Below are 14,013 nucleotides of genomic sequence, written 5' to 3'. Positions count from 1 at the left end.
CGGCGTGTAGGAGAAGGTGTGTTTCACTTCCGGGATGGGGGCAGGTCACTGTGGTGAGTCAGGTGGGAGCTGTATCTGGGGTGGGCATGAGAGGTGGGGGGTGGTCCAGCGCCAAAGGTAGACTGCCACTGGCCCGGGGGCTCTCCTTGGAGCCACCCACGGCTGCTCTTTGGCGGTTTCGGCACTGCTTACGGGGGCCTTTGCAGACCTTCCTGGGCTGGGCTGGCCTCCCCTTGGCCCCTGCGTCTGACGCCCTCTGGACCCACGCAAGGCAGTCTTTCCCCCTAGGCCGCCTAAGGCTTGCAGTGCGCGAAGCACTGCGGTTGGGCTACCACTCCCATCATCCCCAGCGATGGCAGCGGTTTTCCAACAGCAGCTGGGGACCCCAGTGAGAACCCCCGACTCAGCACATTGATACCCCGCCTCAAACTCCCGTTTACAGAATAAAATGTCAGCGCGAAGACAAAATCTTTTAAAAGCCGTCTGCAAGCCGAGTTAAAAGCTCAGTTGGGGGGAGAGTCTTCATATAGTCCCCGGCGAGCCTCTGTCCGTGTGCAGAGGGGGGGCCGAGGAGGCGTTTGCGACGTCAGAAGACAAAGGCCGGCGTTCCGCACGTCATTTCCCCCAGGAAGCGCGCGGGCGTCACGTGACGCCGCGGCCTGGGGCGCCTCCTCCCTGCCCAGGTGGGGCTGCGTGGTGACGCAAGGGCGCGCAGGGGGCGGGGCCGCGCTCTCTCCCTCCCCCCCTCCCGCTCTCCCTGCTGGCGGCGGCTCCTCCGCGCTCGGCCTCCTTCGCCCGCCCGCGGTTGTCATGGCGATGGCGGGGCCCGGGCCCGGCGCGGGCGAGACGAAGGTGATCTACCACCTGGACGAGGAGGAGACGCCCTACCTGGTCAAGATCCCCGTGCCGGCCGAGCGCATCACCCTGGGCCACGTCAAGGCGGCGCTCGCCCGGCCCGGCGCCAAGTACTTCTTCAAGAGCATGGACCAGGACTTTGGGTGCGGCGGGGCTTGCCCGGGGGGGCTTGCAGGACCCAGGCGTCAGGGAGAGCGCCCTGCCCCCGCGCCTGCGCAGGAAGTGGGGCGGGGGTCTCCTTCCCCCCACCTCTGGGACCCAGGCGTCCGGGAGAGCCCTCTCTCCCCCCGCCCAGCACAAGGGGGGGGACCTACTCTTCCTCTGCCCCCAAACACAGAAAGGGGGCACACTTACCCCGCTCAGGGGAACCCAGGTGTCTGAGAGCACCCTGCCTGGAAGGGGATGTGCCTATCCCTCTTGGTGGGACCCAGGCGTCTGGGAGGTGGTGCTCCTGCAAACCCAGACTAGCTCCCTCCCTGGGTCCCAGGTGTCCAGAAGAGCGTCCTCCCCCCGAAATTGACTACCCCTCTTAGTGGGATCCAGGCAAGGCTGCTCCCCCTCCCAACAGTAGCATCCTTTGAGCCCTAACATGGGCCTCGTTGAAGATGCTCCCCTGCTTGCTTCTCCACCCAGGTCTCCTTGGCTCCTTTGTGTGCAGCATGCCTTCCTGCCACCTCCAAGTTGGGGCCTCTGGGCCTCTTGTCTGGTTGTTATCCTTGAAATGTCGCTTCCCTGAATGCCTTTTCTTCTCTTTCTGCCTGCAGAGTGGTGAAGGAGGAGATCTCAGACGACAACGCAAAGCTCCCCTGCTTCAACGGCAGAGTCGTTTCCTGGGTATGGAGCCGGCCTGGCCTGACTTGTCGCATCAGATGCTTGCAGTCTAGTCTGGAATCTTGCAGCTTTCGCTTACACGAGCCTGTGCATGACATTGGACGCTATGTCGCCCTTGGGTGTGGGTTCTAGGCATTGCCTCAGCCATGGCCTTGCTGAGTGGCATTGGGCAAGCTGCTTGTTCTTTGTAATGTGTGGTAATAGCCGCTTTTGGAAGGGTGAACAAGCTCACAAGCGTGAAGAGTGTGTGTGTTGCAGTTGCTGGACATAGGGCTTTGCAAGTCCCCGAAGGGCTTCAGAAGTCAATAGTTTTTTCTTTCATTGATCAGCATAAAATGATAACACAAAGACCAGCTTAAAAGTGAGATTCCATGTTTCCCTACATCACCCTTGCCAAGGTGGGGGTGATGAGAGGAGCCCCACCTTCCTTCCCACTAGGGAGTGGTTAAGGAAGGACTGTAGCTCAGAACCCCTGTTTTGCAGGCAGAGGGTCCCCAGTTCAATCCCTGGCAACATCACCAGGCACAGTTGGGAAAGAATCTTGTCTGAACCTCTGAAGAGTCACTGTTGAGTGGGTGTGGACTGCGCTGAGCGAGACGGACCCAGGGTCTGATTCTGTAGAAGGCTGCTTCCTAGGTCATGAGCCTATGTTCCTAGATTGTCCCTGCACAGCTGTGAGGAAGATCCTTGCCCCTTCCTGTTCCCTGTTGGTAGAGGAGCGGGAAGATGCACAGGAGTGTGCTGAAAAAAAGGGATAGATGCTGGCCACCACAAATTTGGTTGGGTGTCATCCAGGTCCTCCACATCCCTCTCATTGGGTACATAGGAAGCTGCCATATACAGAGTCAGACCCTTGGTCCATCTAGCTCAGCATTGTCTACAGAGACTGGCAGCGGCTTCTCCAAGGTTGCAGGCAAGAGTCTCTCCTAGCCCTGTCTTGGAGATACTGCCAAGGAAGGAGCTTGGAAACTAGATGCTCTTCTCAGAGCAGCCTCATCCCATGAGGGGAAGATCTTACATTGCTGCTCACACTTCTAGTCTCCCATTCATATGCAACCAGGGCAGACCCTGCTTAGCTAAGGGGACAAGTCAGGCTGGCTACCACCAGACCAGCTCTCCTCTCCCGCTGCCAGTGAAGCAAGCAATGCTCTCTTCTCAGGATTCAGGCTGCAGTCCACTTACCTTCAAGTAGTCCCCGTTAAACACATTGGAACTTATTTCTGAGTGAAGATGCACAGGAGTGTGCTGAAAAAAAGGGATAGATGCCGGCCACCACAAATTTGGTTGGGCTGCCAAGGGCGGCCAGCGTGTTCCAGAGCTGTTCATGATGCTCCATGCAACATCTGTTGTGAGGCAGGGAGGCATTCCACTTTGTTTTGTAAAGACTGAGGCAGGTTTTCACTGTTCTGCTGTGTGTTTTTGATTTGGTGGCTGGTTGTTTTGAAGGCCAAACCTTCAGTTTGACCATGTCCTGCAGCTCTGGGGGTAAGAATCTTGGGTGTAGGTAATGCTGTTTGTTGGTATGTGCATTCAGGGACAGGGTGCCACTGCGGAAGAATGGCTGGAGGGGGGGGTGCCTTCATCTCCAGCTTCTGGGCTGCTGAGAGGCATCTTGTCGGTGGCCCCTGTGGGAGGCAGGATGCTGAACTGGATAGCCTGATCCAGAAGGGCTGTTCTGGAGCAGTGGCCTCTCCAGAACTATTCGCCATGGTAGCGAAGTGGAATCTCCGTGTTCCGAGGCAGTAAGTATACCCTGAGTCCAGTGGGTGGGATGCATCAGCTGTAGAGGGCTGTTGTCTCCAAGTCCTGCTTATGGAGCTCCCCAGAGTCAACCGGCTGATGCTCTCGGAAACCGACTGCTGACCTTGGTGGGCCTTGGGACCGATGCAGCAGGACTCTTTCTGCTGATCAGATAAGTAAATCAGTTTTATTAGGAAGAATAGGGTGGGAGGGCTTTTATCCTGCCTAATCCAGACCTTGGCCACTTTTCTTTGGATCTAGGAGCCGGACAACGAACACTGTTGAAAGTACCAGACTTCGTAACAAGCATTGTGGAGGGAGAGAGCAAACAGGCTAGGTTCATGCACAGGTTCGGCACCACCTGGGGTGTGGGGGGAGTGGCGAGCGGGGCCTTTAAAAAGGAAGAGAGCAGCAGGTCCTTACCTGCTCTCCACCGCCCCATGCAGCTTCCTGCTGTGATGGCGCTGCCCTCAAGAACCCTGTGTGGCACTGGCCCACATTTGTGTGGTCAGCGTGTTGTTCGTGTGCGCGGGTTCTTGTGGGGGGAATGCCCTTGCAGCAGGAAAAAGCTGCATGGGGTGGTGGAAAGCAGGTAAAGACCTGCTCTCCTCCTTTTTAAAGGTCCCGCTCGCCACCCCCACTGCAGCTCCAAACCTGTGCATGAACCTTGGCTGGTGCACCTCCCTAGAATGGGCTTCTCTTTGCACGTAGCATAGAACCGAAGCAGGCTGCTGGGGACAAATGAGGATTGCATTAAGTAGCTCCCCAAAACCCTAGTCTCGGCACCACTGTCAAGTTACTAGGTGCCACGGCTCCCTGGCATCTGGGATTTGTCGAGCCCTGGCCTAATCCTTCCTTCCTCTGATGCAGCTTGTGTCTTCGGAGACCCCCCAGCCTGAGCCTCCGCCCCCGCCCCCTCCCCTAGAAGTGCGGCCAGAGCCTTCACCACCTCCGCCCCCACTTCCTCCGTTGCCTGTGGAGCGAACAAGCGGCATTGGGGATTCCCGCCCGCCTTCCTTCCAGTGAGTAGGGGAAGGCTGGATGTGTGGCGTGTCCCACATTGAGAGGGTGGGCCTTGGGCTTAAGGACTGCTAGCTAAGGGTGGCCCAGCTATTTGGTGGTGACTCTGTTGGCCTGGGGAGAAATGGAACCACATCCCGTGGTGGCCTTCACTCAGCCCCTGCCCTGAACCCAGTTTGTGAGATTCATGGGAGGGGCCCCCCCACCCTTGCCCAGGGAGCTTGGGGCAGTGAGGGGAGGGCCCCTTGGCAGCAGCTGAGGAGGTACTGCAGTGCATCCAGGGGTGTGTGTTTTTTCCTGCCTCTGCAGCCCAAACATCTCGGGCAGCCGTGAGAACTTGGACCATGAGACCGAGACCGAGTCCGTGGTGCTGCTGAGGCGGGAGAGGCCTCGGCGCAGGGAGAGTCTGGAGCACGGAGGTGTGTTGCTGTCGTGGCGGGGGGGCAGCGGCAGGGAGTGCAGCGGCCTTTCTGTGTCTGCCCGGCTACCTCCCCTCTCTTGCTGCAGGAGGGCACCGGCTGAATGGGCAGTCTCGGCTGGAGCGGCACCTGGCAGGCTACGAGAGCTCCTCCACTCTCCTCACCAGCGAGCTGGAGACCACCAGCCTGTGTGACTCGGATGACGACGACACCATGAGCAGGTGAGCGGGGGGGCAGGCGGGCGGGCGGGCTTCCTTCTGGGGCTAGAACAGGGCTGCGCAGCTCCGGCCCCCCAGCTGTTTTTGGACTACAGCTCCCATAATCCCCAGCTACAGTGGCCAGGAGCCGGGGATTATGGGAGTTGAAGGCCAACATCTGCAGGAGGGCCAAAGCGGAGCAGCCCTGGGCTGGGAGGAGGCCGCTGGAGCCGGAGGGGTCTGGCTGCAAGGAACCATCCAGGCCTTCTGTTGTGCTGAAATGTGGGAAGGGGATGAGCATGGGCCTCATGTCCATTGCCGGGGGGGGGGGGAGGGCGCTCTCCCTGCTCTCCTGAGCAAAGGTGCGTGGGTGGGGGGAGCAGGAGGAGCAGGCCTCCCCCCCCCACTGCTGATCTGCTTCCCTTGCAAGGAGCGTTGATGCCAAGCCATTCCTCGCTGGGAGTGGCGGCTGCAGGTGCCACAGGGCGTCCCTCTTCCTTCCCTCGGCAGGTTCAGCAGCTCCACGGAGCAGAGCAGTGCCTCCCGCCTCCTCAAGCGCCATCGCAGGCGGCGGAAGCAGCGCCCGCCCCGTCTCGAGCGGGTAAGGAGGAGGGTGGGGGGAGGAGCTTGGGGGGAGGGCGGGGGAGTGGCGCCTTGCTGGCCCCCCTCGTCTGGGGGCTGAGTCTCTCGGGGCCTCCCCTGCCGCCTCTTGTTCCAGACTTCATCCTTCAGCAGCGTCACAGACTCCACCATGTCCCTGAACATCATCACGGTGACTCTGAACATGGGTAAGGGCCAGGCACGTTTGGGAAGGGAGGACTTTGCTGGGAGGCTGAAGCTGCGCAGAGTCCAACTGCAAGGGGGGGAGTGGGGCGAGGACCGGGGCAGGGAGGAGAGCTGGCCTTGTGGTAGCAGGCAGGAATGGTCCCCTTGGCTAAGCAGGCTCCACCCTGGCTTGCGTTTGGATGGGAGACTCCCTCTGTGAGCGCGGGCAGACATTTCTCTGAGGGGGCAGGGCCATGGCTCAGTGGGAGAGGCCCAGCAGTTCCTAGGTCCGCCGGCCGGCAGCATCTCCAGGTAGGGCTGGGCGCGAGACTCCTTCCTGGAACCCTGGAGAGCCGCTGCCAGTCAGTGTAAATTGTGCTGAGCCCAGTGGAGCAAGGGCCTGGCTTGAGACGAGGTGGTTTCCTCTGTCCTCCGTCCCTGCCTGGGCTTGGTCCTTAGGCTGCCAGCTGTTGCCCCGGCAATTGCCAAGAGGACAAGAAGAGAGGTCTGGCAGCTCCAGGACACATGGGGGGCCTCGGTCAGTGGGCTGCAGAAGCTCCCTTCTGGGAGGTTCACACGAACAATCGGGGGGTGGCGGGGAGCTCTCGGGGTGATAGGTCCTCTTTGGGGACAGGGAGTTGCTTTGGCAGCCCGCCAGCTTCTTCCATTCTGCCCCCACCCCAACACAACACAACACACACACAGATGTAGCGTGCTGGTCCTGAGCATCTTTTCCCTCCCTGGGCAGAGAAGTACAACTTCCTGGGCATCTCCATCGTTGGGCAGAGCAACGAGCGTGGGGACGGCGGCATCTACATTGGCTCCATCATGAAAGGCGGGGCGGTGGCGGCAGATGGCAGGATCGAGCCTGGGGACATGTTGCTGCAGGTGAGGTCCCCCCCCACTCTCCACCCCCCCCCACTCCCCAGTGCCTCAGCAGCAGGGGGGAGAACCTCCTTGGCATCACGCCCAGGTGGGAGTTGGCAGGCTCACACCCCACCCACTGGGTGAGGACTCCTGGGGTGGGCAGGGCCTCTGAGCACAAGCTTTGAACTCTGGGCTTCCCAAAGGCCATTGTGACTGAGAGTGATGGGAGTTGTAGTCCACCCTCTTCCGGGGACGTGAGGCTGGGCAGCCTCGTTATAACTCCTCTCAGAAGGGCACTATCTTCCATCCCAGGTCAACGACATCAATTTTGAGAACATGAGCAATGACGACGCTGTGAGAGTCTTGAGGGAAATCGTCCACCAGCCAGGGTGGGTATGGCCCCCTCCTGGCCCCCTGAAGTCCCTCCAAGCGTGGGGCTGGGGCTGGCGCTGCCGCGGCCCCCCCTCGGCTCAGCCCCTCCTTTCCTTTGCAGCCCAATCGTGCTGACGGTGGCCAAGTGCTGGGACCCCTCCCCACAGGGCTACTTCACTCTGCCTCGAAGTAAGTGGCTGGCAGCAGGTGCTTTGGGGCCTGGCTGGGCAGCAGCAGCAATGGAGGCCCTGCTGGGCCTTCCTGCCGGCTCTTTTGAGGGCCTGCACACGGCTCCCAGCCAGTTGGGGCCTGAGATCCTGAGCAGAAGAGCCGGCCGGGGTCAGGCGGGGTCTCTGGTGAAGAACCGGGGGCCCCCCTCTGAAGGGCTCGGGTTTAGGGCCCTGGGAGCCTGTAGGATTGGGCGGGGAGGGGGGCAAAAGTTGCTAGCAGCCAGCTAGTAGCCAGGATGCCTGGCTCTTTGGGGAACTGCCTGCGGCTTCTCGTCTCTCCAGATGAACCGATCCAGCCCATCGACCCGGCGGCTTGGGTGTCCCACTCGGCTGCCCTGACGGGGGCCTTTGCCGCCTACCCCGGGAGCAGCTCCATGAGCACCATCACCTCGGGCACCTCCGTCACGGAGACAGAGCGTGAGTGCCCCACATCCGTCCCCCACGACTACGGCAGGCAGTGGGTGGTGGGAACAAACACACACGAACAAATACTTATATACCGCTTTTCAACAAAAGTTTCCAAAGTGGTTTACAAAGAGAAATAATAAATAAATCAGGAGGAGTCCCGCCCTGCTCCCCAAATGTCCCATGGTGGGAAACGGCAGCCGACAGTTGCTGGAGCAAAGAGAGGGTGACTGGAGAAGCACAACTGGTGGCCAGTGTGGCCCAGGGGATTGCAGCCTCTTTCTAGCAGAGCTGGGGCTGGGTGGCCACTCTCTGGGGGAAAACAAAGCACTACAGAGCTCAAGTCAGTCACGCTCAGGACAGAGTCCTTGAAGAAGAGCCTGCCGTTTTACACCACTCAAGCCCGGAGAATGTGCAGTTTGCTGCTTGCCTTGCCTTTCCGGGCTTCTCGAGGGAAACCTCTTTCAGTCTCTGTGTGTGTGCGCGCACGACTTGAGTCTCCCCAGCTGTTGTTGTTGGGCTACAGTTCCCATTGCAGTTGTGGCTGGGGGTGATGGGAGTTGTAGTCCAACAGCAGCTGGGGAGACTCCGGTTGCCCCCGCCCCTTAGAGCCTTTTTCCTACCGTTTGCAGAGCCTTGGGCCTCTTCCACATGGTCTCTTTTCTGGCTCTTGTTGCTGTGTTCGTGGTCACTAGGCCCTGTGGCCTCCTGGGTCACCCAGGCTCCCACTGAAGAACCTCCCAGGCATTCCACACCTTCCCCTGTGTCTGCCCGCTGCTTTCTGAACCCGGCGGTTGAGCTCCCGTGAGGCAGTGCTTGTTCCCGTCAAGTTCTGCCCCGGCTGCTTCTGAGCAGTTGCCTCGGGGCTGCCTGCTGTGCTTCTGTGGCCCCTTCGGACGCCATCCTCTCTTCCCCATCTTCTGCCTTCAGGCTTTGACGACTTCAACCTGTCCATCCACACCGACATGGCCTCCGTCACCAAGGCGATGGCGTCTCCCGAGTCCGGCCTGGAGGTGCGCGACCGCATGTGGCTGAAGATCACCATCCCCAACGCCTTTCTAGGTACCAGGCTGAGAAGTGGGCAGGGCGGGTCATAGGAACAGAGGGAGCCAGGTGATTGGTCCCTTTCGCTCAGTATTGTCTGCTCTGGCTGGCTGCAGCTCTCCAAGGTTCCGGGCAGGAGTCTGTCCCAGCCCTCCCTGCAGATGCTGCCAGGGAGTGAGCCTGGGACCTCCCACACGCAAGCATGCAGATGCTCTTCCACTGGACGATGGCCCCCTCACCTCAGGGGATACCTTGCAGCGCTCACATGCAGTCCCCCGTCCAAATGCCAACCCAAGGGGGCCGTTGGTTCCCGCTAGTGCCAGGCCAGCTCAGCTCTCCACCCCGCCAAAGCAAGACAGCTGCTGGGCCCATTTCGGGAGGTCCCGGCTGGCTGACTCCTGGCCTCCCTTTCCCCTGCCCAGGCTCGGATGTGGTCGACTGGCTGTACCACCACGTGGAGGGCTTCCAGGACCGCCGCGAGGCCCGCAAGTATGCCAGCAACCTGCTGAAAGCCGGCTTCATCCGGCACACGGTCAACAAGATCACCTTCTCGGAGCAGTGCTACTACATCTTCGGGGACTTCACCGGCTGCGAGCACTGTAAGGGCCCCAATCCCCTGGTGGGAACCTGGATTAATGTGTTCAGTGTGTTTATTGTATGTTTTCATCCTCTGTTGTGAGCCACCTAGAGAACAGAGGAAGCTGCCATCGACTGAGTCAGACCCTTGGTCTATCCAGCTCAAAGTTACAGGCAGGAATCTCTCTCAGCCTTCTCTTGGAGATGCTGCCAGGGAGGGAACCCAGGGCTTTCTTCATGCTAAGCAGGGACTCTGCCACAGGCCCATCCCTTAGTAATCTTGCAGGAGGTGGTGGCTGACTTGGCTGAATCGATTAAGCTGCCTTCGCAGAGCCACTGGCCCATTTCTCATTTCCTGACAGCAGGGTGGATGGGGTTATCTTGGCGTCAGTCTTCCCTTTGCAGCTGGGGATTCTGGGAATTGTAGTCAACAACATCTGGGAATCCCTATGGGAGGGAACACCGACGTGGGCGCTCTGCAGTGCTGGCTGTATTGTCCGGATCTTGTCCTCCCCCAGGTTGCCTGATCTGGTGCCAGAGGATGGCTGGCTTCACCTGGAAGGTCGGGGCCCTTTTGGACAGAGGCTGTCCCGCTCTTGGGCTGAGTGTCTGGCTTTCCCTTTTCTCTCCTAGATATGGCCAACCTCTCCCTCAACGACAACGACGGCTCCAGCGGTGCCTCTGACCAGGACACGCTGGCCCCGCTGCCCCTGCCGGGCGCCACCCCCTGGCCCCTGATGCCGACCTTCTCCTACCAGTACCCAGCCCCCCACCCGTACAGCTCCCAGCCCCCGCCTTACCACGAGCTCTCTTCCTACAGCTACGGCATGGGCAGTGCCGGCAGTCAGCACAGCGAAGGTAGGTTGAGGGCCCCCCCCCGCCCTGGGGCGATGGGGGTTCCTGGGGCTTTGCACCCCACCCGGGTGGGGGAGTTGCTTTTGGGAGCGAGGCAGGAAGATCAGGATCCCTGGCTCCTTTGAACAGAAGCGGCAGGAATTCCTTGAGTGCTTTTGGTGAGTGAGGGTGGTGCCAGCTCTGAGAGAGGGTCCCCCTCCGAGTAGGGACTGGCTGGGCACCAGGACTCCTGGGTGGGGAGGAGATCTTGTGCCCAGGTGGTCCAAAGCAGAGGCAAACGGGACTTCCTGGACTTTAAGGCCCAGGTCGATGGAGACGCGGTGATACGGGGCTGGGGGTCCCTGTGTCGTCTTTCGTGACCCGCCCCTCCCCTCCCCTCCCCTCCCCCTTCCGCATTCCAGTATTCCTTACGAACACACCATGCCGTGGGGTGGGGACACGGCCGGGCTTCCGGTTTACCCGGCCCTTGGCTTTCTTCCTCGCAGGCAGCCGGAGCAGCGGGTCCAACCGCAGTGACGGGGGCGGCGGCGGCGGCAGCGGAGGTGGCCGTGGGCCCAGTAAGCACAAGGAGGAGAAGGCGGCCGGGGCGGATTCCAAGTCGGGGAGCGGCAGTGAGTCGGAGTACTCGACCCGCAGCAGCCAGCGTGGCGGGGCCGCGGTGGGGGCCGAGCGGGGAGGGGGCTGCGCAGCGCAGCCAGCACAGCCTGGGGGGGTGGCGGCGGCGGCGGCGGCAGCGTGCGCTCCCACCACTCCCTGCACGCCGCCTACGCAGCCCCCGGGGGCATGCCCTTGGCCTACAACCCCATGGTGGTGATGATGGTCCCGCCCCCCGCCCCGCCCTCTGCCAGCACGGCTGCCGCCGTGCAGCCCCCCGGCGCCCCCCCGGTGCGCGACTTGGGCTCGGTGCCCCCTGAGCTCACTGCCAGCCGCCAGTCGTTCCACATGGCCATGGGCAACCCCAGCGAGTTCTTTGTCGACGTGATGTGACCGCCGGCCCACGCCCAGGACTGGCCTCCATCCGCAAAGCCTTCCGGAAACCCCTGGCCTCCTGCCTTCCGTAGTCTTCCGCCGTAGAGCCTTCAGGTATTGGGCTGGCCAAACCCTTGCTTCCCGTGGTCGTCGCCGCGCGGGGCCCCCCGCTTGGCCCCGCTCTGCTGGTCCGGCGACTCGGCCCGAAGCAGTGTGGCTCCCGCCCGCCGTCTCTTCCGGCCTCGCTGTCACATGACTTGCCTTAGGCCTCAGGGGGCCCAAACGCCCCGGCCAATACTCTGATTCACCAGCAAAGCTGCTTGCCTCTCCTCCGAGTTGAGTTGCCCGGCGTCATCTGGCTTCTGTAGCCCTTCCGAGTGACGGCCAGGTCCTCCGCCTGTTAGTCGTGTTTGACCGGCTCAGTCTGGAGACACGTGGCGTAGTCTGTCCCCTTGAGCCTTTTGGGTTTTTTTTAACCCTGTGGCCGGCCTGGCCACTTTTTAACTGTGTGACTCAGGTCCCTAGAATCATGCGACCTCTGCCTTGTTATTACACATCTGCCTTGACAGCCTAGGTCAGCCGGCCGGGCTTGGTGTCTCCTGAAGGTTGGCCTCTCTGGGCCACGGTCGCCACCTGGCCACCTTCTGAACGTGTGTCACAGTCTTCCCAGCAGTCATGGAGAAGCCCTGATGCTGCCTGGGCTCAGGCTCCCCAGATGTTGTTGGACTACAGCTCCCATCATCCCCAGTCAGTGGGTGGGGGTGATGGGGGTTGTAGTCCAACGACGTGGGGGAAACCCCTGGCAGAGAACCATCTCTCTTGCCACATGACCAGATCCCCTTTGAGGTTTCCCCATTGCTTGATTTGTCCTGCGACTTCCACCCTTTCAGCTCTCCTGCGGGCTCAGCAGACCTTGCGATTAGTGGAGTGGGGGGTGGACCTTTTGATGGTACTTCTGAACAGTTTCCCCTCCACCTCAATGATCACAAAACCGGTGGAAGTGAAGTTGCTGGGACTTTTTTAAACTTCTTTTTAAATGTGTGTTGTTTTTGGAATTAAGTCCATTCCTTTTTTAAAAAAACAAAAACTTGCTTTTGTATAAAAGCCACCCTCCCCTTCCCAAATCACATTTTAACACTACATCCCTCCCCCTTTTCTGACACCCCACTCCTGTGTGAGGTTTTTGTTTGTTTTTTGTATTTTTGTGTTTGTGTTTCCATTTCTTCCAACACTACAGTTCTCTGCGTCTTTGAAGGGTTCCGAACCAAAGTGTCCCTTGCAGCATTTTGACTCCAGGGCCATCAGCACTGTGCCTTCCTTCCTTCCTCCCTCCCTTCCTCCCAGCAGCCAGAGGACAGAGTGATCTTTGTTCTTTGCAGCTTGTTGTTACTCTTCCAGTTTCAGCTGCTGGGATTTCAAACCTGGGGCTGAGCAAAGATCACTTGAGGTGAAATGCCACCATCTGTCAGAAGGCCAGTGAGACTAGGCCATTGATGTGTGGGTTTAGAAATCTAGAAATCACTGGGGTCCTCTAAAGCAGACTTGGCTAACCTTTTGTATCCCTAGGTGGAGTTACACGGTGGTGTCTGCTGGGGATGATGGTGCTTGTAGTCCAACAGGATCTGTGGAGCCCTGCTTTTAGTGGGGAGGTCTGCTCCTGTACCACAAAAACTGTGAAGGAGAAGTCACAAAATAAACATCTATTATATAGGGCAGGGGTTCTCAAACTTGGGAGCCCGGATGTTGTCCGACTGCAATTCCCACAAGGGTTGGGAATGATGGGAGTTGCAGTCCGCTTCAGCAGGGGGCCCAAGTTTGAGAATCCTGGGGATTGGCGTTTAGGCTCTCATTCCAAGGATGCTGAAGCCAGTGGCAGCTTCTGTTTTTATAAACATGAAGTGGGAGAAAAGCCAGACCACTCTCTTCCTTGTGTTTGTTAGGCAAGAGGATGGTTCCAAAAGGGATCCAGGGACTGAACTGGGAATGTCTGAAGATGTCTTTCAGATCCCACGGGCTGTTTTGGACTGGGGCAGACAGACTGCAGGTGGGACAGAAGCTGGGGAGTTTAGCTTTTGTTGCCTTTATGTCTGGAATGCAGCTGTGCGCAGCTGCTGTGACATGAGGAGCTTTCCACTGAGGAAGGGCTTATGAACCCTGAAAGTGCTTCCGATTTCCAGCCCGCACACCAAAGGCCTAGTGTAGCCCTGCAGAGAGGATGTTGACCTGTCCAGATGGTCTGTTGGGATTTTAGATGTGCAGAAAGGTGGTGGTAGGTTTGGGGCTGGAGTCTGTGTGCCTCAACTGCCTTCCTTCCTGGGATGAGGCAAGGTGGGGCGGGAGGAGAGAAGAGGACAGAGTTTCCCCCTCCGCCTCCTCCGCTGCACCCTGCTCTCTCCCTCAACCAGGGTACGAATCCTCCCGTCAAGGGTGCCGCACAAGCACGACTCTGGGAGCAGCAGGAGACCCCTCCTAGGGACTGGGCCCCAAGTATTTAGTTCCCTCCTCCTCCAGTCTCTAGGAGCATGTGTGTGATCTCTAGCAGATCCTATTTTGTAATAACATATTTATTTTTTAGCTCTTTTGTGTACAAAAAACATTCAATTAAAAAAAATCTAATAAGATCCAAGTTTCTGGTCCATGGTGTGCGTTTGTTCTCCCTTCCTTGGTGCACATGCAAGGCTGGGTGGCTGGGAGAGGGTTCGAGGAGGCGGAGGGCTGTGAGAAGGATTTGTAGAGTGGTGCCTGGTATGGCATTGAGGGGGGGAGGGAGGGAGGGGGCCCTTGCCTCCGGGTGGCAGGCAGGGGGTGGGGCTGCTTGTGGGTTTCTGCTGGAAGCGGGCCCCCCCCGCCCCCATTGTGCTGAATTTT

General features: G+C 59.5%; 1 protein-coding gene across 1 annotated transcript; it reads left to right on the top strand.

Moving 5' to 3' along the window:
- Positions 1-743: 743 nt before the first annotated feature.
- On the top strand, positions 744-13,771 carry DVL2 (dishevelled segment polarity protein 2). Its single transcript, XM_053264687.1, is given in 16 exon segments — positions 744-998; positions 1,620-1,689; positions 4,297-4,448; positions 4,756-4,865; positions 4,954-5,086; positions 5,573-5,663; positions 5,781-5,850; positions 6,576-6,715; positions 7,007-7,083; positions 7,188-7,255; positions 7,579-7,713; positions 8,632-8,763; positions 9,168-9,344; positions 9,955-10,179; positions 10,662-10,885; positions 10,888-13,771. Coding segments are annotated over 16 exon segments (2,268 nt in total). The 5' UTR covers positions 744-810; the 3' UTR covers positions 11,164-13,771.
- Positions 13,772-14,013: the final 242 nt, after the last annotated feature.

The sequence above is a fragment of the Hemicordylus capensis genome, chromosome 6, assembly GCF_027244095.1.
Source record: "Hemicordylus capensis ecotype Gifberg chromosome 6, rHemCap1.1.pri, whole genome shotgun sequence".
NCBI classification, from domain to species: domain Eukaryota; kingdom Metazoa; phylum Chordata; class Lepidosauria; order Squamata; family Cordylidae; genus Hemicordylus; species Hemicordylus capensis.
Note: the sequence above shows the minus strand (reverse complement) of the source record. Positions and strands in the feature narration are given on the sequence as shown.